We start from the raw sequence: 24,071 nt of genomic DNA, 5'->3' as shown, positions 1-24,071 counted from the left end.
AATATTATTATCGCCTTATATAATTTTGAACTAACCTCGTTTCAGATGAGCCAACTTAGAAATTTAATTAGGCCGATGGTGCATTTTCTTTAGGGGTTCTTGTCACCATGTAGTTTTGATTTCAAAATCAGGTATCACTCTAAGGTATGCTTTTCTCTCAAATTAAAAAGCAATCAAGTGCATCAATAAAATAGGATGTTTTTTTTTGGGGGGAGGGGGGTGGGGTTCAAGGTAGATGGCCAACCTAAAAGGCAGAGTAGTTGCTTTAAAACCCACTATAGTAAATAATTGCAAACAAAGTATAAAAGAGAAAGCTACATATTAAGGAGCGGTTTGGACATGATTTCATCTCATGAGATGAAATCATGTTTGGACAAGCAATTTGGATTTCTTGAGTTGCAATTTTTTTTATATACATAAAAACCCCACAAGTTGTGAAAACCATCAAAATATTCCCAATTCTTATACAATCTTACCAAATGAGTAAATCAGAATTCATAATAAAATTAATACGCTACTAGAAGGCCTTTCTAAAAAATACAACATCAATTGATCAAACTTTAATTCAATAAAAAGGAAAATTTAACATGAATAGTAATGTAACTACTCTTTAATATAATCATCCCACATGGTACGAACAATATATCTACCAATTTATGGTTGGTACATGATTAGTAAATATATCTACCAACTTATGGTCTTTTTTTACAAAATATAAATATATGGGTCAAATTTTACATTTATATTTTTTGAAATCATGATTTCAAATCCCAAATCATGCCTTTTTGGATGATTTGGGATTTCATCTCATGAGATGAAATCGCATTTCCAAACACCTACTAAATACCACGGAGTATTACGTGTTTCCACTTATGAACATAAGACAGTTTTTGATTTAGGAAAATTGGTGGAATCACAGAGGTCCGTTCTGTTCCATAAGTGCCTTGATTAGTTAATCAGGGCATCAACTTGTAAACTTCAACAAATAGTTTAACTTTTAAGTGCCTTCATTTTAGCAAGTTGTTACATAAGTCCTTCATTTTAGCAAGTTAAAAATCATTCCTTCCTTTGAGCCCATCTAGTCCATGTTTAGTTTTAACTTGTAAACCTCAACTTTTTGCTTTTCTTATTCTCGAGAAAAATAGAGAAGGTAACAAATAGTCGACAATCAAATTAAGAGAGAAGACCAACTCCCAGGAATTTGTGGATCCAAAATTACAGGACTCCAGCCTTGAATTAGTAGTATAAAACTTTTTTCCTTCTATTTCTTGCAAAAATTTCCCGAATACAAAGAAAATTATGGAAAAAAAAACTACCAAAGACAGAATGGAAACCACAAACTAATTTGCAGTATTCACAGCTCCCAATTCTGCATATATAAGCTCTTTCTATATTATTGCACTCCAACATGCATGAATGAGTTATATGCCATGTGTTTTCATTTAACTGGTCACTTGCCATGTCATTGCTCCACGTGTCCATTCCGTTAGTGATAAGGGCAAATTTTCAAGTATTTTAACGGTGAGGGCAAATTTGATCCTAAACTTTGACAGTGGGCAAGTTTAAACTATAAACCATACTTAGAGGGCAAATTTGACCCTTTTCCCTATTTTATTTGTCCATCCCTAAGCGCAAAAGGAAAGCTAGCATTTTAAACTGCCTCGTAATGAAGAAGTATGCTTCGATTTGTTAATTTCCTAAGACCAGTGACCTTAGCTTTTATGCGTGGTCTATTGATTACCACAATACGTGCATTATTGACTTTGTCTTCAAAAGTTCATTTAAAACCATGTCTAAGCTATAATAACTTTAGAAGAATGCTCAAGGTAAGTAGAGGGTGTAAGGAAATGGACACTAGCTTTCTGCTGGAGTTACTTGTAACATCTAAGCAAATGACACGTTGATAACATAAGCTTTACCTCTTAGACATGCGTTCTAAAGCCAAGTGGACCTAATAAGAAGTGAAATATATTACTACTAGGCTGGCCGTTACACATTGTTCATCCCCTTCTGGCCAAGAGTTGCCCATACTTACTACTGACACCCCCCCCCACCCCCCCACCCCGGCTGAATAAAAAAAGTGGCGTGCGAAAAAACCTTTTTTGAGAATTAGGTTTGGAATAGCAATTGCTCCATCGAAAGCTAAAAGAAAACGTAACGCCAAAAGCGAAAGCTGCTCTTCAACAAGAAAGAAAAATGATTTTTTGTTTTTCTTTATATTTGCAACAGAGAGGTGACCATTTATATATTTACACTCTTAGATTCCACAAATCAAATATCTTTTTCCTTTTTTTATTTTTTTGCACTGCAATTTGTTATGGAAAGAAAAATATATAGTACCTAAACTATAGAAAGGAAAAAAATTACTACTAGACTATAGGAGTCTATTTGATTCACTTGGTTCCAAAAGTCCCCTAAAGTTTTGAATATTCAGGCACGTTCGGTCCGCTTTCTATTCCTGCAAATAAAGGAACAGAAAATCAATATAAAGCCATTAAAACCCACTCGAAACCTGACCATGTACCATATATGCAACTATTTCTGAATTAAATTTGGCACAATCTGAAAGAAAACAAGAAGTACACGTTTGTTCTACTTCTTTTTTACTTTATTGAAATTAAAATTATTCTTCAACTTTGAGATAATAGATATTTGAATTTCACAATTTCTTAGTATCGCAGAGCTATACAAAAGTTGTTAAGCAAAGCTTTATCCAATAAAATGAAGATGCAATAATAGGAGTATCATTTATAGTAGTACTCTTTTAGTTAAAGACATGAGGGGACTTCACTTATCCAACAGTACAGTGCTGTACACAATCTGCTAATGTGAGTATGTTAATTAATCTAAAAGCTTGAGTCCTTTCAATTAATTTGAACTCATCTGGCATGTTCATCCTCATCTTCTTACGCAAATATTGTTAGAACCATAGAATGGACTAGGAGACACATAATTCTATCCACTACTCATACTGAATATGCATCACTTTTTTTGAATTGTTTGTTGCTTTTTCTCTGTTTGGCCTAAAAACTCCTTCCTAGCTCTATGATTGAGAACCACTTTTAGAGAGATGGACCCTTTAGGCTCTAGCCCCTCCACCCTCTTTTTTTCCTTTGCGTTCTTTAATCTCTCTCTTCTTTTTCCTTGCAGATCATAATTAAAGAGTACGTAAAACTTGCACATACATGAGGAAAAAAAACCAACACTAAGGAGCCGTTTGGACATGGTTTGAAATCATGGTTTCAAACCATGTTTGACATGCAATTTGGATATCTTAAGATGTATCTTCTCTTATAGACATAAAAACCTTACAAGTTGTGAAAAGTATCAAAACATTCTCAATTCTTATACAATCTTACCAAATGAGCAAGTCATAGTTCATAACAAAATTAATACACTACTAGAAAGCCTTTCCAAAAAATACAACATCAATTCATCAAATATTAGTTCAATAAAAATGAAAATTTAACATGAATATTAAAGAGGTTGGTAGACATAAATAAAGGTTGGTAGACATAAATAAAGGTTGATGGAAGTTAATGAGGTTGGTAGATGGTTGGTGGGAGTAATTGTTAAAAATATCTACCAACTTATGGCTCTCTTTTTACAAAATATAAACTTATGAGTCTCTTTTTACAAAATATAAACTTATGGGTCAAATTTTATAATTAAATTTTTTGAAACCATGGTTTGAAACCCCAAATCGTGCCTTTTTGGATGATTTGGGGTTTGAAACCATGAGAAATGCATGTCCAAACGCTGGTTTTATCTCATGGTTTCAAACCGCATATCCAGATGCCTACTAAGGTGTTTTTTTTTTTTTTTTTTTTTTTTTTTTTTTGGGTACGAAGGAAATTTTTCTTGAAAAAATAAGTTGTTTTCATGCTTATTTTCTAATGTTTGATAAGTAAGCAAAAAAAAAAATTATTTCAAAAGCATTTAAATGCATCTTGAAAATATAACACTATAGAGGTGGGGATTTGATGGGCTCGGGGTGGGGGTGACTGGTGAGGTGGACTCGCTGATTTTCTTTCAACAATAAGCCTTTCAACTTGAAATTTTCAGTTGTTGCCTGGAACTTGGAGTAACAGAGAAATGAAATTACGAACTTAGTGAAAAAATCGAATTAGCAAATCAAAAAAAGACCTGTTCACTAATTAATGTCGTATGGTTTATCAGTGCTTTGCTCGTATGATAGAAAAGAAAGAGTCATCATCTATTCTTAGAGCTGTCAAAAGACCTTGTCTGCCAGAAAACACAATTTTTCTTAAATTGATGATCACTTCTCACTATATCCGTAATCGATGTTTCGATAACATTAATTTATGCATTTTAACCAAATGTTGTAAAAATTATTTCAAGCTACGTTCATACCAGATTTCTTATTTTGGTTTTGTCCAAGTTAGTGTTTAGTGTACCATATTGGTGGCGAAATGAGATGTTATCTCTTATATGGCTTTGGACAATCACTATCTTATAATCTAGCTTTAATTTGCGATTCAGTTAGGTCACAGGTCAATTCCATTATCATATGAGAGTCTATATATTTAGTCAAATTCTTGATTTTTTCAATTTAGAATCTCATGTTATATTGCTCAAGTTGTGTTCGACATTTGTCACACTACAACAAATACGGAATATGCTGACATTTGAACTAAGATTATTATCTCCTTGTATAATTTTTAACTATCCTCATTTCAGATGACCCAACTTAGAAATTTAAGTAGGCCGATGGTGCATTTTCTTTAAAAGCTCTTGTCACCATGTAGTTTTGATTTCAAAATCAGGTATCACTCTAAGGTATGCTTTACTTTAGTAAGCACCGCAATTTCTCTCAAATTAAAAAGCAATCAAGTGCATCAATAAAATAGGATGTTTCTTCCAAAGGTGGGGCTCAAGGTAGATGGCCAACCAAAAAAGCAGAGTAGTTGCTTCACTACCCACTATAGTAAATACTTCCTCCGTACCATAATAAGTGTCATCTTAGTCAAAAACACACATATTAAGAAACCAATAATGCAATGTGAAGTTACCAAATTACCCCTATATAATAAAATAAATTAATTATACTTTTTTATTAGAGCATGCACAAGAAGTAAACCTTTTGACATTGGGAATCCAACAATACCAAGTTACTATGTGGCTTTTCCAATCATCATTTAGATGTTACTTTATTGTCTAAGAAAGAGAATTGGAAAGAATTAGTCAATTTATGCCTTAATTTCCTAAGGTAACACTTATTATGAGACAAAAATTTTTGGGCGTGACACGTATTATGGGACGGAGAGAGTAATTGCAAACAAAGTATAAAAGAGAGCTACAGATTAAATACCACAGAGTATTACATGTTTCCACTTATGAACATAAGACCGTTTTTGATTTAGGAAAATTGGTGGATTCACAGAGGTCCGTTCTGTTCCATAAGTGCCTTGATTAGTTAATCAGGGCATCAACTTGTAAACTTCAACAAATAGTTTAACTTTTAAGTGCCTTCACGTTAGCAAGTTGTTACATGAGTCCTTCATTTTAGAAAGTTAAAAATCATTCCTTCCTTTGAGCCCATCTAGTCCATGTTTAGTTTGAACTTGTAAACTTCAACTTTTTGCTTTTCTTATTCTCGAGAAAAATTGAGAAAGTAACAAATAGTCGACAATCAAATTAAGAGAGATGACCAACTCGTAGGAATTTGTGGATGCAAAACTTTTCTCTTTCTATTTCTTGCAAAAATTTCCCGAATACAAAGAAAATTATGGGGGAAAAAACTCCCGAAGACAGAATGGAAACCACAAACTAATTTGCAGGATTCACAGCTCCCAATTATGCATATATAAGCTCTTTCTATATTATTGCACTACAACATGCATGAATATATTCGGAAAAGAAAAATAGCCAACTAAAGCTTAAAACATAAGTATCAAGCAATAGCAGAAGCCTCTGATCTTCTCAAATCTCTGTAGAATCTTGAAATGAATTCATCAGCTTTCTCGTCTACGTGGCTAATGTCACCGTCAGCATCTCTTAGAGGAAAAGGCGAGTCAGTTACCCTTAATTGCCTCACTGTTGGAGTTCTCCCAATTCCAGGCAAAGCAGGTGATGCTGTTTCACTCTGAAGCATTTCCAATGCTTTCAAAACGGCACTGTTCATCATTATAACGTCGTCGTCTTCAATGACAGATGCATGGTGAGTATGCTTATTGCGTTTGTTGAGGTTGAAGGGAAGGTGGAAAGCAGGGCTGTTACTGCAGCTGAACTCATAGTACTCTTTGGAAGATGATTGGTGGCCTTGGGTATAATGGCCGTGGAACATGAGATTTTGAATGGCGGCTTTGCTTGCAATTTTGCCACGTTTCAGAAATAAGTTGAGATCAAACATTAGTTTTCTCTTTGATAGCCCTTTTCTCAACATGAAGTAAGCCACGCGGACTGTCTTCCAGAACTTTTTTGTAATAGTTGGCAAATTTTGATCCATTTTTCTAAATACTGTCTCTCTATAATCACGTGCAGTTTTTTCTTTTGGATTGTGAGTTTTTGTTGACTCTCTTATGAAGGAGAGAGAGAGCTCTTTTGAGTAGAGTTGGTAGGGATGTGAGTTTATGTGGAAGCAATGAACTGAGTGCTATATATAGGGGCCTTTCATATAGAGGAAGAGGATGCAGTGAAGTATTCTATATGCTTAAGTTTTAAAGTTGACACGCTTGGCGCGGACCACGTATATTTCTAATTGATTCAATATTGTAATGGTCCAATTATTAAAAGAGGAAGTGGTGGTTCTGTACAACCATCTTTAGTAGAGTCCCTTAAGTCATTGTCACTCATTATAAAATTTGACATAGTTTTTCCTCTCCTTTCACGTGGATCGGATATTTGAGGCCTATTGGTATTTGGAACTCACATTAAGCTAAACTGGGAAGCAGTGTTTTTCCAACATTCACATTACCTTTTCCAACGCTAAATTATCCGGCAAAGGAAATATTGCCTGATCAACGATAATATTAAGCATAAATTATTTACGAAGGGAATTCCCGCAGAAATTATACCGTACATTTGCAGATATGAATCCATCCTTAAACACAGAGGAATATAAAGCCAACTTAAAATACTACGTACTTCTGACGATGAAGTAGGACTCGATCGATCTAGTTGTTTTCCTTAGAACCTGCAGTAGCCAAGGAACGAACTGTTTGGAAGGAAAAAAAAAAAAAATAGGAGTAGTACGTTTTTGTGCGTGGTCTATTTCTTGCCACGGAATAGTAATACGTGCATTATTGACTTTGCCTTCCTCAAACTTCTTTTAGAACAATGATTAAAGCTATAATTGCATTAATTTTATACTCCATAAAAGTTTTTTTTTTAAAAGGTACAATTACTTTAAAAGGCTGCTGAAGGTAGAGGAAAGGTGCAAATAAAAGGGTGGCTAGCTCTCTGTTGAAGTTACTGACCAATTGAACATCTCCTTCATGGCAGGACCTGCCCCAGCTTACTAACCACCTTAAAAATAAAGTGGTCCTTTTCACAGCAAGCCCTAGTAATATGTTTTAGTATACCGAAAACATCTGCTCGCATCGATTGATTAGTCTACACTTACATTGATTTAAAATCATTTACATCGATTGATTAGTCTACATATTGTTATGCATTAGCTTGGTGTAATTCATTTAATTAAATATAGGCATAGACACTTTTGCTTAGAGGGGAGGATGAGTTGAGCAGGATCTTATGTATATTCACCAAGTTTAACCAAATTCATCATTTTGGCACGGAACATAAACATATGTGTAAATAATCGCTAACATTTCTATAGACTTAAAATTTATACCTCATAGTGTCAAAAGTGCATTGGGTTTATTGGTGTGAATATAATGGTTGAAGTTATCTAATTTAGATCTTGAATTCGCCTCTTGAGAAATTGCAAAATGAATTTTAAGACTTATAAATAAACCTAAAAGAGAAATTAGGACCTGTTTGGCCATAAGAACGATTCACTTTTTTCCGGATTTTTTTTCACTTTTTTCAAAAATTAGTGTCTGGCCATGAAAATTCAACCAAAACCTTGTTTTTTACTTTTTTCATAACCAAAACCTTGTTGAAAAAATGCATTTCAACAACAAAATACTATTTGCAAAAACTATGGCCAAACACAACTCCAACTCCAACTCCAACTCCAAAACTCCAAAAAAAAGTGAAAAAGTTTTTGATTTCTATGGCCAAACGTCTACTAAGTAACACCAAAAGCAAAAGTGATACTCCAACACAAAAAAAAAAAAAAGAAAAAAAAAATTGAGCTTTTTTTTTGGCCTGGGGAAAGGGGGTTACAGAGAAGTGGCCAATTACTTTACTCTAAAATCCACAAATCAGATTTCTCTTTAATATCTTCTTCTTCTTTTCTGAATTAATTTACTAACGAAAGAGACATATATACTAGACTATCGGACTCTCTTTGATTCACTTGGCTCCCAAAAGTTCAGCAAAGTTTTGAATATTCAGGCACTCATACAGTCCTCTTTCTATATATACCTGCAAATAAAGGAAGAGAAAAAAATATATATAAAGCCATTAAAAACAACTCAAAACATGACCATGTACCATGCTATTAATTAAGCTTGGCAAAATATGGGGAAAAAACAAGTGTAAGATTTTTTATTATTTGTTTGAAATTAAAGTTATTGTTCAACTCTCATATAAGATATTTGAATCTCAAAGTTTCTTAGCTAGCAGGGACACATAACATCTGTTAGGCAAAGATTGATCTAATAAAATAAGTAGAGCTGAATTTTTTTAATATCGCTTATGGGGGCCCTTTTACTTAAAGGGAGTTCACTTATCCAACAGTGCTGTGCAATTCAGTATGTCTAGATGTTAATTAATCTAAAAGCTTCATGATCAGGCCTTTTATTTTGAACACATCTGAACATAAATTAAACAGCTGACCCTCATCCTGTATAATCTTCTTACACTATTTTTAATAACCATAATGGATTAGGGAACACATAATATCCTCTAATCATACTGAACATGCAGTTTTTGTTTTAAAAGAAATGTTTGTTTCTTTTTCTGTATTTTGCATAACTTATTACATACTACTATAAAATATAGACTCCTTCCTCTATGATTGAGCCCTACTTTTGTAGATCTGTACCTTTAGCCACCCACTATTTTCCTCTTCTTTTTCCTGGCAGACCATAAAAGAGTTCATGCAAACTTGCACGAGCATGAGCAAAAGAACAACACTAAAATCCGAATTCCAGTGAGTTGGATGAAATGAAAGAACTATAAAAATCATATTTTTAAAATGCAAAGAACAATCTATTACAAGAGAAAAGAAAAAAAAAAAGGAAAATATGACAAAAAAAGCTTAAAATAAAACGCCCACCGTGGGGCTCGAACCCACGACCACAAGGTTAAGAGCCTTGCGCTCTACCAACTGAGCTAGACGGGCTTGTCACAAGGTTTTCCTATCTTACCATATGTTGTCTGGGAATGCAGTAAAAGTTGATGCACAAATTTAGCTAATGCTTTGTGCTTTAGTGTTTGCTCATTCGTTCTTAGTCATTCAACCTTATAATTTTTACTATCAATTAACGCTTGTTATAGAGATTTACTAGCAAGAACTATTTCCTCTTTTCTTATTAGTTTGTTTCGAGAAAAATGTTACATTTCTTTATTTGGAAATAATTTAACGTAACTTTAAACTTCCCATTATAATTACTCTTTCGAAAAGAATGTCACCTTTCTTTTAAAAGCTTTATAGACTTATAAACGTTATGACATGTTTAAGATCATAAATTTCAAAAGTCTTTACTTCTTTCTTAAATTTATGTTCAGCCAAACTATGTCACACAAAATTAAAAGAGGAGTACCTTGTAACTCGAATTGTAAGTAATCTAATTGTGTAAAAGATTTTACACCGCCAATGAACATAACTTCAACCCAATTAGCATGGTTTTTCATCAGAAAATGGGAAGTCTATTCCAGGCCAAAGCATGTGCATTATTGACTTTGTCTTCCACAATGGCTCTTTTAGAACGGTGATCCTTTTGAAGGCTGCCTTGAGGTGGGGAAAGTCCACTGCCTTTTTAATTTGTCAAAACTTAGTGTCGTTCATCTATTTATTTCATGCCAAGCTGTTTGCCAGTATTTTATTATAGTATAAAGTTGTTCTTTCTCCACAAATGATCAACATAGGCTTCTTTCTTCTTACCCAGTCAAATTGTGTTTCTTGTATGCGGATGTAATAATCTAGACTTTGGTAGGTCTAATTACCAAAAGGAATGGGAATACAATTTTAACACTTCAAGTTGGGATTCATTGTTGGTGTTGCGCATCATATTGATACACATCTTCTCTTTATTTCCAAAGTTTTTATGTTTTGATCAATTTGAGAGAACTCCTTGTAGTTATCTTGCCTATCAAATACTCTTTTAATGTCGGGAACTTCTCCTAGTGATCTTGCCAATCAAATAGCTTTAATACTATAATAATTGTACATATAGACGCCCCAGTTTTTATCGCATGATATATTTTCTAATTAAAATTCATATTATCACCCATTTTTGCAGTGAATTGTATTTCAATAGTGTACAAAATTATGTAAATTATATCAAATTCAGCACTTTTACCTAAATAAAATTGTATAAGTTTTATCAACTATCTTTAATCAACTAATTTAAATGGGCTCATAGTCCTAATGGAGATTGCATTAGACTACAAAGCTTAGTGAAAATAGTTAGTAGCGCACAATGGTGATCTTATGATATAGCTTTGCTTGTTTAATCGGCTTTCATGTTATGTTATATTATGTATTCTTTATAACAGCATTTCACTATAGTAGCTAGAAAAATTCGAACAAACTACATCCTTATAGAAACGTTTGACTGTACAACATTTTTTGTCAAAAAACACATTGTAGTCATTTTTCATTTCAACTTCTTTGTAAAAGTTTTTTTCCCTTGACCCCTAATGAAGCTCCTATATGAAGGTAATTTTAAACTATAGTCAAAAGTTGATAGATAAATTTAGACTTTTTTTTTTCAAAGAATTTTGAATATGCAGATTTCACTCATTTCACGTTAAAGCTCTGTTAATATTAAGGGTAAACACAAATTGATTTGCTTAAGGCATAAATATACATAAACCTCAATGTTAACCTTGTTATTTGTAGCGCGAATATGTTTTATTGTACCGAGCACAATATATCTATATTTGTATCCGAATTAAATTATCTGAGCATTTTATCGCAATATCGCTCAATAGACTTCTACTTGGAAGGGAAGATGAGAGTAGAGAAAGAAGTGCGCTTATACATAATGGCAGTCTTATTTATGATTATTTCTGCACGTAAATAAAGGTGTAAAGATAACTAGGTTTTCAGTAACAAATTGTAAAACTTTTGAAAATCTAAAAGACAGAGTAACTCCAAAAGCGAAAGCGACAACAAGGAAAGAAACCTGGGTTTTTTTGGGGGGTGGGCTAGAGTGTGGGGGGTGAGTAATTAGGGTGTTCATGGTTCGGTTTGAGTCGGTTATTGATTAAAATCATAACCAAACCAATTTACCGTTTAAAACGCCTAAAACCATAACCAAACCAAATAAAATAATAACTACCCGTTTGGTTATTGTCGGTTTTGGTTCGATTTGATTCGATTTTTCGATTTATACTAAGAAATTTTACGAGACTATCAATAAAACACGTAAAAAGTTGAAAAAGACATGTTTTTTTTTTTTTTTTTTTTTGGTTCAAACGATAACTTTTATTTATACTTTAAGGTAAAACCTATATCATACAAACATTTTCACTATTAGTGATAGTGTCATCTTTCAAGTTACGATTGCGTAAATGGTTAAAGCAACAACTCCTCCATTACATTAAGTAACATTCTTTCATCTAGAAATCATGGGTCTTAAACAATCATGTGAAATAAGTAGACCAAAATCAAATCAATGATTAAAAGGTATAAAATATTTATGAAAAACTACTATTATACATATAAATAATTATAAAATTTATGAATATAATTTATCGGTTTGGTTCGGTTATTTATTCGGTTATTTTTTAATAAAACCATAACCAAACTAAATATTATCAATTTTTAAAATTTAAAACCAAACCAAACCAAACCAAATGTCGATTTTTTTATTCGGTTTGATTTTGGTTTTAATCAAAACCGTGAATAGCCCTAGGTGAGTTTACAGAATAGTGATCAATTATTGAACTCTTACATTCCACAAATCAAATCGCTCCCTTTCCTACTTTCTTTGTTCTTTTTTTTTTTTTCTTTTCTTTTTTTCTTTCAGTTATGTAGTTTGCTAGCAAATTAGACATGTCTAATGTCTTAATAAGTATAACAACGAAGCACATTCAAACTACACAGGCCCATTATCAGACGCCCAGGCCATAACGCACATTCCGCATATACAGAAAATATACATTTCAGGAAATTACAACAAATAATCTTAGAAATCGGTGGTCTTGAACTTGATCCCCGGCTTGCCCCATGGATAAACCTTCAAGATAAAAAGTCAAAATATATTAAACTTGAAATTTTGCCCATGGAGCCAGCGAGGTTAGAAGTTCAAGACCGGCGGCCTTCAAGATCATTCTTGTAAATCACTCGTATATATTTTTATTTTTTTTGGGTAAATCACTCCTATATTTTGTTTGTAATGAATTGTGGCATAAACAAGATCCTTTATACCCAGTAATATTTTCCTAACATCTACATATAATTTAAATAATTTTATATCTTATTATAAAGTTTTATTTAAGTTCATTAGTATTATAAGTAAAATAATTCATTTATGAATTTGTTACAAAATCTAATGCTATTTTTTGTGATTGTCATTTTAATATTATGTGCATTTAGTGTGTATGTATGTATATAAAAATGCACATCTATTTATATTCAAGTTCTACTTCTCTTTTATTCTCTCTATCGACCATAATAGATCAACGAGTTACAATTGTTATTAATAGAATACTTTCTAAATGTAATTTAAGATTCATGTACAATATAAATAGATAACTTTTTAGGATTTTTTATAAAATCTACCTCTATTATATTACTTGCATTGAAAGATGTTTGTAAAGTTGTCAGCTTATTTTATTTTATTTTCACTTGTCTACAAGAATATTAGAGTATTAACTATTAATGAAATTTATTTTCTTATTCTGCTCATTTATTTTATTATAAAATGACATTAACTTATTACATATTTAGTATTTCTCACTATTCCTTTTTTCTTGTCCCGCAAATAATATTTATTTGTTATAGGTGAGAGTCTATTACAAAAATTACAAAAAAAAATTATTATTTTAAAGAAGTAAAAAAAGGCTAAATAATGTATGGTTGATATGGGCATTTAAATAAGTCAATTGACATAGGAGAGGGAGAATGTTTATTGTTGAAATTTGAGGGTGAGTTTGATTTTTAAAGCAAAAATGGGGATGTAAATGATCTTCACCAAAAAAGTAATTTATATTTTTACACTCAAATTAAATAAAAAATTTAACAAGATCCAATAGATATATACCTTAGACACACTCTATTTAATAGAGGCCAACACCTTCCTTGTTTGTCACAACCCTAGCATACATTCTTGTACGTGCTGATTGCATCATACTATCATAGTTCTCATAGCTACGGTATGTACTTATAAACCCTACTCAATATCTCTACTTTTATATATGCATATTGTGTCTTAATGATCAGTGTGTAGTTAAATCATATACTACGTCATATATTGCAAGGCCCAAAAAAAGACTTCGGGTAGAGGAAATTAGCAAAATCTTTCGTTAGACAAGTGCGAATATCTGCAACAGAACATTTAATAATCTTGCTAGTTGTGAAGTTAAGGTCCGCAAATATATGGGGTGATGATATTATGCAGTCAGAAGCAATTTATACTTGGTTAACCGGCCCTAATTTTGTTACTAAAAATTTAAACAAATTTGGAATTCTGGTATAAGTGCAGATAATAAACGCGACAGAAGGAGAGTGTCAGGGTAGTGTAGAAAAATGAATTATAAATTGTTATATTCTTTTCTGAAATTATCATTTGGTATTAGTATTGACATAATGCTTTCATTCAGTAACATATTCTAATGAACGACAGAATATTCTAAGTTAAATCATATTCTGTGGTAGGCATCTCCCTTTGTTAAAGGTTATAGAAAATATTTTGTCAGCGATGGAAGGGACAGATCCAATATCCAATCTGCCAGGGCCAATTTTGGATCACATTCTGTCATTCCTTGTTGTTAAAGAAGCTGGGAAAACTAGTACATTGTCGAAGGTTTGGAACAGTGCTTGGATTTCCCTCTCCTGCTTAGATTTTGGTAATAATTATTTACATAAGTCAAAAAACATTGTGGATGAAATTCTAGCAACTCGGCTAAAGCAGAAGATCCCTATTCGACGGTTCATGTTAACATCACCACAACATTGGTTAGAGTGTGTGGATAACTGGTAGCCTGGAATATCGAAGAGTTGTTTTTAGGTCTTGATGTAGACACTGACGAAAAGTTTCCTGAAGCAATCTTTGCTGCCAAATCTTTAAAGGGGCTTAGTTTACGCAGATTCAAGCTCGAACTACCCTCTGCTGATGGCATAAAGTTTTCATCTTTGCGAGAGTTATACCTTGAGGATTCATTTTTGGACGATAAGTGTATTGAAGCTCTGTGCGCAAGCTGCATTGACTTAGAGGTTTTGTATTTGGAGTATTCTCATGGGCTAGTCACATTCCAAGTTGCTGGAACTTTACCGAAACTAAGGGCGGTAAAGTTGAAATATTGCCTTCCTAAATTGGAGATGGTTGATATTGTAGCACCTAATCTTGAAGACCTTTACATTAGCTCCTCTTGTCATGACCTACATGTAATTAACAATTTAACATAACTGCTTGCAAATCCAAAAAGCATTTGAAGCTCACTGCTGAGGCTGTCAATGACCAATGGTTAGAGAACATTTTTTCCAATCTACCCAACCTTGAAATCTGTTACTTAGTTTCTTGTTCATCGTTGAGGTTCATGAAGATTTCAAGCTACCGGCTTAAGCTTCTGGGAGTACTCGCATGCCGTAATCTGATTGCTGTTGATCTGGATACTCCTAACTTATTAACATTCTCATCTGATATTCATTTATATGAAGGAGGAGGAGGAAGGGGATTAGCCTGTGATGTTATGTCCACATTTAAACTGAAAGCTTCACTTCTGTCGGAAGCTAAGTTCAAATTGACCCCAAATGTTAGTCTGTACTCATGGTGCACTGTGTGTACCGATAAGCATATAGATGCCACTTGTTGGTACTCTAAGCTCGCAAAATTTCTTGGTTACTTTAATTATTCCAGTGTTATTGCACTAAGCTTCACCCGTTACGAGGTACGCTGCAACAGTTTATCTACTTCCCCTGCCTGAGAAGCAGTTCTGGATTTGTCAATTCTTCTTTTTGTTTATGCAGGTGATAGTTATACCAGAAGACATTAGAGAAAACTTGTTTCAGCCACTTTATGGTACTAAGTGTTTGAATGTAAAAGTGGATAATCGGTACATTTTTTCAGCTGTGGATGTTGTTCATAGTTTGCTATGGATGTCTCCTCAACTGGGCACTCTATCTATTGGCCAGACTAGAGATTTAAAAGTTATCCTGATCAAGGTAATATTTTTATCTTTCAAAGCCATTGTCTTTGTAGTATGTATGAAATGATTGCTGGTAACTAGGCTTTCTTGCAATTAGTTTCCCTTTACATGCCTTTTGATTCTTTATTTTAGTGACAGAATCTTCATAACTGGTTTAAAATCTTTTGCTCACCTAACAGTCCAATTATGAGAAGATTATCCAAAACCTAAAGGTTAGCCAACCAACATATGCAAAATTAACCAATTATGTATTGGTTGCATGATTGATTGTTCATGAAGACATTTATTACCTCTGGCCCTGTTGTACGAAATTGATTCCGACTTGTTTTTCTCTGGTTTTGTAGTTTACATTCAGAGATGCAGCTGATGATGAAGAGCATCACTACCTTGGAAATGTTGGAGGCATCAATTAAAGAAAGTCAAATTGCAAAACTTTACATGTATGGAGCTGAAGGAGTTAAGAGACTACTTTCTCACAAATACAGATATATTGGAGGAGGAGATAATTGAAGATCGCTGATCACCTAATTCTATGTCTTGGACATTTCCTGGATGACTGGTTTTGATGATGTTCTAGGAGCAGATCACTCAGTACATGTACTAGTGGTAAGATATAGAAATGCATCCCGCATTTAAACTCTATGGGTTCAACATTTAAGGTTTTTTGCGTTGAAGTCGTTGTATTTTTAGAATTATGAGTTCAATCTGACCATGTGGTTCAATTTTAATGAATTGATGCTTCACGACGGAAGTACTGGAACCCAGTTCTGGAATTCTACATCCGCTCCCGGGAAGGTAGTATTCAAGTTGCGAGCAAGTTGGCTTGGACCCACCATTTAAAAAAAAAGAAACATCCTGACCTGATTAATGAGAATACATGTGTGGTAAAACCATACGCGTGAAGGATTTCAGTATGAAGATTGAAAAATGTGAGTTGAGGGTCTCCATTCATAAACTGTGTTTGCACACTACGATTTTTTGTAAAATCTGTTCAAACAAACACTTTTTTTTCAAAATCTCACTTCAACAAAAAATGCCACCTTAAAGCTCTTCTTAAAGACAGCTTTTACATTCTTTTTCTTTATGTTAAGTAATTCAAATGTTTTAATCCATAGGCTCCAGTCTACTGGATTTGAAGTCTAGAGATACTTTCTCATTTGTGCATATAAGTAGTTACTATATCTGCAGCATCAATTGATATGAGCCAAAGGTAGATGTTCCTTATATGTGTAATGCTGCCACTTCTGCAAATTGCGCTCATGTCTGTCGATGACAATTCATTGTGTAGTCATTGTTAAAGAATGCGAACCAGACCAGGGACTGTCTCAACCTCCTTAGATATGTTTTTCGGATCCTTCAAAAATGTCGTTGCATTCATGTCGAATCCTTAAAAAATGAGTAATTTTATCCGACACACATCTGATAATACTTTTTGAAGAATGTGAGCAATATCATCCACTAGAATTATTTGTTTTTATGGAAGGAAAATTGGCATGAATTAAAGAATGACATAATACATAAACACGCTTAAACTTCATGGCCTCACAAGCGAACAGCCTCCAACTTTGGGTGTGCACAAGTAGGGCACGTACTAAACTCCAAGGGCAACGTTTGCAATCAAATACTCCAATGAGATTGCAAAGCACTTAGACTGGAGAGGCATGACAACGTAAAGTTTAATCTGCTATTACAGTCAAGTCATTTTAATGTGTAAGTTTTATCACTATAATTGGTAAAGTTAAATAATTTTACTAGTACTATCTTGCCGTTATAAGGACAGATAAAATCATAACTCAGTTACTTTAAAACAAAAAATAGTTCAGTGACTCAACTGTTATAGCAGGAAAAACTTAATTATTTTAATAAGTAATATTAATTAATAGGTAGCGTTTTGTGATGAAAAAAATTAATTCTATCACTTCACTATTATAGTGGATATAGTTGGGTGATTGTACTATAATTAACCCTAAGAAGTGCATCAGTGTAACTGAATTGGCAAACTGAAAATCCCATAAACCACCCACTCAACTTATACTACTACATTTTTCTATACGATGTAGGCACATCGGCGCGCTATCCACAAACCAGGTAATTGCTTTAATTTTCACATACAATAAGAGAATACTACTATAAATCAATCCCCACTTTGGTCTCTGTTTATATTTGTTTTTCTTATGGAGTTTGGCCTTTTCAATTCCGAAATCCATTAACAACTTGTGAATCATCTGTGGCAGGCACCTTCATTTCCTTGTGATGGAAGGGACAGATCAAATTTCCAAGCTGCCAGAGCCAATTTTGGATCACATTCTGTCTTTCCTTTATATTAAAGAGGCTGCTAAAACTAGTACATTGTCTAAGGTTTGGAATAGTGCTTGGACTTCCCTCTCCTGCTTAGATTTTGGTGATAATTATTTACATAAGTCAAAAAACATTGTGGATCAAATTCTTGCAAATCGGCTAAACCAAAAGATCTTTATCAAAAGGTTCAGGGTAAATTTACCAAATTATCGGTCCAAGGCTGTGGACGATTGGATTAAAGTACTGGTAACCTGTAATATCAAAGAGTTGTTTTTAGATGTTGGCGTATACACTTACAACAAGTTTCCTGAAGCAATCTTTGCTGCCAAATCTCTAAATGTGCTTAGTTTACGCGGATTTAAGCTCGAACTACCCTCTAATGGTGTAAAGTTTTATTCTCTGCGAGAGTTACACCTTGATGACTCATTTTTGGACGAACAATTACTTCAAGCTCTATGCGCGATTTGTAGGGATTTAGAAGTTTTGTCTTTCAAAAGATTTCATGGACTAATCAGTTTACAAGTTGCAGGAACTTTATCTAAACTGAGGAAGGTAAAGTTGCAATTTTGTCCTCCTAAATTCAAGAACGTTGATATTGTAGCACCTAATGTTAAAGATCTTTACATTAGCTCCTTTGGTCTGGACCTACATGTAATTGAGATAACTGCTTGCAAATCCATAAAGCATTTGAAGCTCACCGCTGTGGCTGTCAGTGACCAATGGTTAGAGGAACTTCTCCCAAATCTACTGAGCCTTGAAGTCCTTTACTTAGATCATTGTTTGTCCTTGAAGATTGTGAAGATTTCAAGCTACCGGCTTAAGCTTCTGAAAGTATATGCATGCTATAATTTGGTTGCGGTTGATTTGGATGATGCTCCTAGCTTATTGAGATTCTCCTTTGATGTTCATCATGGGAAAAAGAGACTCTTGGGCTATTTTGATACCTTGCCTATATTCAAACTGAAAGCTTCGCAATTGCTGGAAGCTAAGATCAAATTGATCCCAGATCCTGAAGCCCTTGACACTCATTGGTACTCTAAGCTCACAGAGTCTCTTGGTAACTTTAATAATTCCAGGGCTATTACACTAAGCTGCGACTATGACGAGGTACGTGCAGCAAATTGTCTACTTGTCCTGCCTGAAGAAGCACTTCTGGATTTCTCATTGTTCTTATTTTTGTTTGTGCAGATGATAGTTATACCAAAAGACATGAGAGAAAACTTGCTTCCTCCACTTTATGGCACTAAGTGTGTGCACATAAAAATTATGGACCGGATGAATTATTCAGTTAAGGACGTAGTTGATAGTTTGCTTTGGATTTCTCCTCAATTGGACACCCTATCTGTTGACCAGGGTCGAAGGTTAAATAGCCTGATCAAGGTAATATGTCTATCTTTCAAAGCAGTGGCTAAGATTTCTTGCACCCTTATTCTATATCTAAGGTTTTGTTGCAATTAGTTTCCTTTTGACTCATTATTTTAGTGACAAGGCCTTCATGATTGGTTTAAAATCTTTTGTTTACCTAACAGTCCTATAATGAGAAGATTAGACTCCCAAAACCTAGAAGTTAGTTATGTGAAATAACTAGAGACTAGTCATTTTGAGCCTTTTATAAGGATTGGTGAGGTGACAAGATTCTTGTGAGCTATTAAAAGTTTTTATCTATACAATTTTTATACAAACTTCTATGTGCTCTGTAACTCAAGAAACTGTATTAGCACAAGGTATTAATTCATAATACATGGGAAGCAGGGACAAAGCTTCTACATGCTGATACATGACATATTGACACTATTTATAAGCGGATACCAAAGAGGTTACACTATTTATAAGCTGATACCAAAGAGGTTTAACCATTTCTATATTGTTCTTATGATTGATTGCTTATGAAGATATTTATTACATGTGTTACTGTTGTGGTTTTCCTGGTTTTGTAGTTTACATACAGAGATGTAGCTAACGAAGACGAAAAACCTTGTTGTGCATCTCTACCTTGGAAATGTTGGAGGCATGAGTTAAAAAAAGTTAAATTGCAAAACTTTACACGTACGGAGCTAGAGAAGTTGAGAAACTATTTTCTCACTAATACAGATACTTTGGACATAATCGAAGATCCACCAGAATGCAGCTCTGCTCTTCACTTCTAGAAATGACCTTTTGAATAAGTTCCATGGTTTCTTCCATGGCGTCTAGCTAATTTAATGTTTTGAATAAATTTATTGATGACTTGTTTCGATGGTGTACTAGGAGCTGCGATCTCTTGTGGGACATTCGTTTGCAATGACTGTTTTTCTTTTTCTGGTTTTGAAGTTTCAAACCTTAAAGCAAATTATCCTAGAACACTCTCATTTTGTTTACATGACATTCTGGATTGGGTGTCAGATCATGCATACCTCATTTTTCCTAGTATAACTTCGCATATATACATCAACTGCAAGTTAAAAACTTGCATATCAAAGTTGGACAGACAAAGTGCAAGGAGAATACATCTTCATCTGCAGACTGACACTAAGTGTGGTAGACTACATATTAAATGACGGAAAAGAAGTGCAAAAATTTCAGCTAATTGAAAATCGAGATGAATAGCTGTACTGAATCATCTGCTTAAGTCGAACTACCCTTAAGCCTTAGCAAGTGTCCCATGACAGGGAGCAGCTCCAGAAAAGCGATACTACTGCCACAACAACAACAGACCCAGTGAAATCCCACAAAGTGGGGTTTGGGGAGTGTAGAGTGTACGCTGACCTTACCCTGTCTTGAGAGGTAGAGAGACTGTTATATTGTAACATGCGTATCAAAGTATAAAATGGAGAAGTTGTTTTAAATTTGTTATAAATTAGTTAGTATTTACATATTATATGCAGCAAGTATACGAGTTCCGACCCTCTCTAGAGTCTAGACCTGTATTTTATTTTCAATTAGTATACGTACCGTGCGCGAGATCATATCAAAAGCAAAAAATCTCTTATTTAGAGAGATAATTGTAACAATCTAGACTTTAAATTCTGATCGTCTTGAATAGTGTTAACATATTAAGAAATTATACTAACACAACATCGTAATAACGTAACATGAAAGAAGTTGAAAGTTCAAAAAGTTTGAATTCATCTTAAAATCTTAGTGATGCCCACAGTTTAATTTTCTAATTTGCCTAATGCCAACATCATCATGAGATTTTGAATCCACACAATTTAAAATAATAAGTAAATTCAATATTCGAGATTTCAAATGGTTCAGTTTCAAGCACTTATATCTATAAAATAGAAATAGAAAATTGTTTTACACCAAACTATAGACAGTACGAAAAACATGTATAATATTAATCTATGAGAACTATAAAAACATTTGTGCATTACTCAATGATAGTCTAGATAAAAAAAAACCTCTAGTCCATTTTGTAAGTAGCTAATCAAGTTGACACTATAACAACAACCTTCAAGCCTTGTGATCAAACTCTTGCATTAAATCCCGAAGAAACAGAACAATAATATAACTCATCTATACATAAGGGAGATCTATATTGTGATTTGGGCCTATATAGAAAAGAACCGTGATGAAATTATTACCTAAAAATGATACTTCACTATTTCAAACTTTTGAAAATATTTTGGAGACCTCATTAGTGCTAACAATATTGAGAAAAGATGTATGCATGTTTGCTCATTAGCTAATCAATGGTCCTAAATCATTGACTACTTTCATCGTCTCCAAGATCAATTGTTAAGATTAGCATATCTATGCCTTTGTTCGAGGCGGGATCTAACCCCTTGTTAATATTTCATCTAAATTATTATTATTATTATTATTATTATTATTATTATTATTATTATGTGCCGATAATATCCTAGTATTCCTTATATGATAACATGAGTTGAAAATGTTCTAGTTACCTCAAACGGAAAAGTATTGTCTGCATATTCTTTGTCATATAATATTATTTCTTATATGGTAATTTTTTAATTGTAAATATTCTAAAGTCCATATAAGGAATAATATTATATGAATATTTTTTAAATTATATGACTTGATTCTTCATATGGTAATATTTGGAGTGTAATTAATAATCTCTTTTAAAATTTAATGCAAGTAGAATTTGTTGCCAAGTGGCTTGTTCATATTACGCCACTTGGCTTAATATTAAGCTAGATTACCCTCCTTTTATATATATATATTAGTATACGCACCCGCGTGATGCGCCGTGAGTATTAACTATTTAATTTTATGCTTAATCTTTTTATATATTGTTAAGTCATATTCTTCTATATTTCTACATTAAAGTCTTTTACGTTTGTATTCCTTGTTTATCGTTATAGGTATTATATTTATTACTTGGTATCATTACATTGCCAAAGCTTGAAATTATTTTGTTGTTCAATATTTCTTATTTTTAACTTTATCTGTTATGATTTCGATTCGTTGACTTTATCCATAATATAAATTTTCTAATGATAATTCAAATGATTTTCATCTCATATTCAAATAAATTCTTATCCAAATATATTTACACTATAAGAAGATAATTTTAGAAAAAAAAAAGTTATTTTCTACTATTTTTGTCTATTGTTATTGTATTATACATTACTTAATCCAGCCTTATTTCTCTCAAAATTGGATTAATAGATAAATTACCACCATCATTAAACAATAACATTAAAAAACACATGAAATCGACCAAAATATCAAATAATAGCTTGAAATTACGACAAAAATTAAGCATTGCCATCGCCAATTCCTACTCCTCCATCAAAGTTTCAAACACTACAAAAACAAATTAATGCCTTCTATAACTTGCTTGAGTATTATGAGATGTTCTAAAATTCCCAAAAAGAAACTAAGAAAACTAAATACTTATAATAAAGTTTCTATGTTTCTTTTTTTTCTAATATGATAACATGTCATCCAAGTAAGCAATGTGACTCCGCATTTACATAAAAGATTTACAAATAAGCCATTAGAAATCATGATATAAATTCTCATGCTAGAGATATTGATAAAAAGATTAAGAACATACAAACTTTATGTTCAACAAAATGGTAGAGAAATAATTCAAATTAGATCATCCGTTCAAACGCGGTCTTCACAATATAATGCCACATTATCATTCATTCAAAAACAAAACTAAAAAAGATTAATCATCCGACTACACAAAATAATCATATCTTTCATCCTTTCCCTTTGGCTACCAACATTTGTGGCACTATAAAACATAGTGAAAATTTCTTCCTAAAAATAATTTAAATAATTTACACCCCGATTGAATCAAAAATCCATATATAATGGTAGATCCTTTTCATCGTCAAAGGGAAGACGAAGAAAAAATAATCATGAAAGAAGCGGTGACGGCTTTCGGGATCTTTTTCAACTCTAAGAGCTTGAAAATCATAATTTCTTTGGGTATTCTTGGAATCTTACGTAGGAGGTTAAGCCTAAAACCACCAAATCTCATTTTAAATTTGAAAAGTTAATCATAACCACATCCTTTTTTTTTTCAAATATATCTAATGACCTAATTATTGAGGATGTAACATCTATAGTGAGAAATAATATGTGTCGGCAATTTTCTTTATCTAACAAAAAAAAAAAATCCCAACATAATTTTATTTCTTTCGCCTATATATAATATACATATTTTAAGGTATATATATAAACTATTAAAGTAAATCATAACTACATCTTTTTTTTTCCTTACATCTAATAACCATTTCTAATTATTTAATGTAGCATTTAATTAGAAAATCATATGTGTTTTTCAATGCCTTCTTTTCCATTAAAATCAAAAATAAAATCTTTCTCCAAACATTATTCTTTTTCTTACCTTATGATATTCAACTACATGTTTTTTGTTAAAAATCTCAAATACCTCATCTTTTGTTCTTAATGGAAATACTATGTATTCTTGATTACATGCAATAAGCAAATAAATTTTCCTTACCATGCATTATCTCAATCCTCTCATCTTTCTATATTATTTTCCCAACTACGATATTTTTTTTTCATTTAGTATTTAATTCAAAGTAAGACACTTAGGAAAGAACTTTTCCATTATTTCCATTTTTACTTTGTATGTTAAATTTAGAAAAATCATTACCATAAATCTAGAAGACTCCACTGAACAATCAAGTCATTATCAATATTAAATTTGA

General features: G+C 32.8%; 2 protein-coding genes and 1 non-coding gene across 3 annotated transcripts; 1 reads left to right on the top strand and 2 right to left on the bottom strand.

Annotated features, from left to right (window-relative positions):
• Positions 1 to 5,678: 5,678 nt before the first annotated feature.
• LOC132054565 (uncharacterized) lies at positions 5,679 to 6,604 on the bottom strand. The gene has a single exon (XM_059446547.1). It carries the CDS (start codon positions 6,467 to 6,469, stop codon positions 5,915 to 5,917), a length of 555 nt encoding a protein of 184 aa, XP_059302530.1. The 5' UTR covers positions 6,470 to 6,604; the 3' UTR covers positions 5,679 to 5,914.
• A 2,759-nt stretch (positions 6,605 to 9,363) lies between these two features.
• TRNAK-CUU (transfer RNA lysine (anticodon CUU)) lies at positions 9,364 to 9,436 on the bottom strand. The gene has a single exon. It is a non-coding gene; the product is annotated as a tRNA-Lys (tRNA).
• An 8,166-nt stretch (positions 9,437 to 17,602) lies between these two features.
• Positions 17,603 to 20,281, top strand: LOC132054564 (F-box/LRR-repeat protein At3g26922-like). The gene is made up of 4 exons (XM_059446546.1): positions 17,603 to 17,718; positions 17,865 to 19,035; positions 19,117 to 19,308; positions 19,866 to 20,281. Exons 2-4 carry the CDS (start codon positions 17,884 to 17,886, stop codon positions 20,073 to 20,075), a joined length of 1,554 nt encoding a protein of 517 aa, XP_059302529.1. The 5' UTR covers positions 17,603 to 17,718; positions 17,865 to 17,883; the 3' UTR covers positions 20,076 to 20,281.
• The last annotated feature ends 3,790 nt before the right edge of the window (positions 20,282 to 24,071 follow it).

Source organism: Lycium ferocissimum, chromosome 4 (assembly GCF_029784015.1).
Source record: "Lycium ferocissimum isolate CSIRO_LF1 chromosome 4, AGI_CSIRO_Lferr_CH_V1, whole genome shotgun sequence".
NCBI lineage: Eukaryota > Viridiplantae > Streptophyta > Magnoliopsida > Solanales > Solanaceae > Lycium > Lycium ferocissimum.
Note: the sequence above shows the minus strand (reverse complement) of the source record. Positions and strands in the feature narration are given on the sequence as shown.

Excerpts from the sequence above, each read along its gene's own strand:
- LOC132054565 (XM_059446547.1), bottom strand. The coding sequence starts at position 6,469 with ATGGATCAAAATTTGCCAACTATTACAAAAAAGTTCTGGAAGACAGTC.
- LOC132054564 (XM_059446546.1), top strand. The coding sequence starts at position 17,884 with ATGGAAGGGACAGATCAAATTTCCAAGCTGCCAGAGCCAATTTTGGAT. Across the intron at positions 19,036-19,116 it reads TAAGCTGCGACTATGACGAG|ATGATAGTTATACCAAAAGA; the intron begins GTACGTGCAGCA and ends TTGTTTGTGCAG. Across the intron at positions 19,309-19,865 it reads GGTTAAATAGCCTGATCAAG|TTTACATACAGAGATGTAGC; the intron begins GTAATATGTCTA and ends CTGGTTTTGTAG.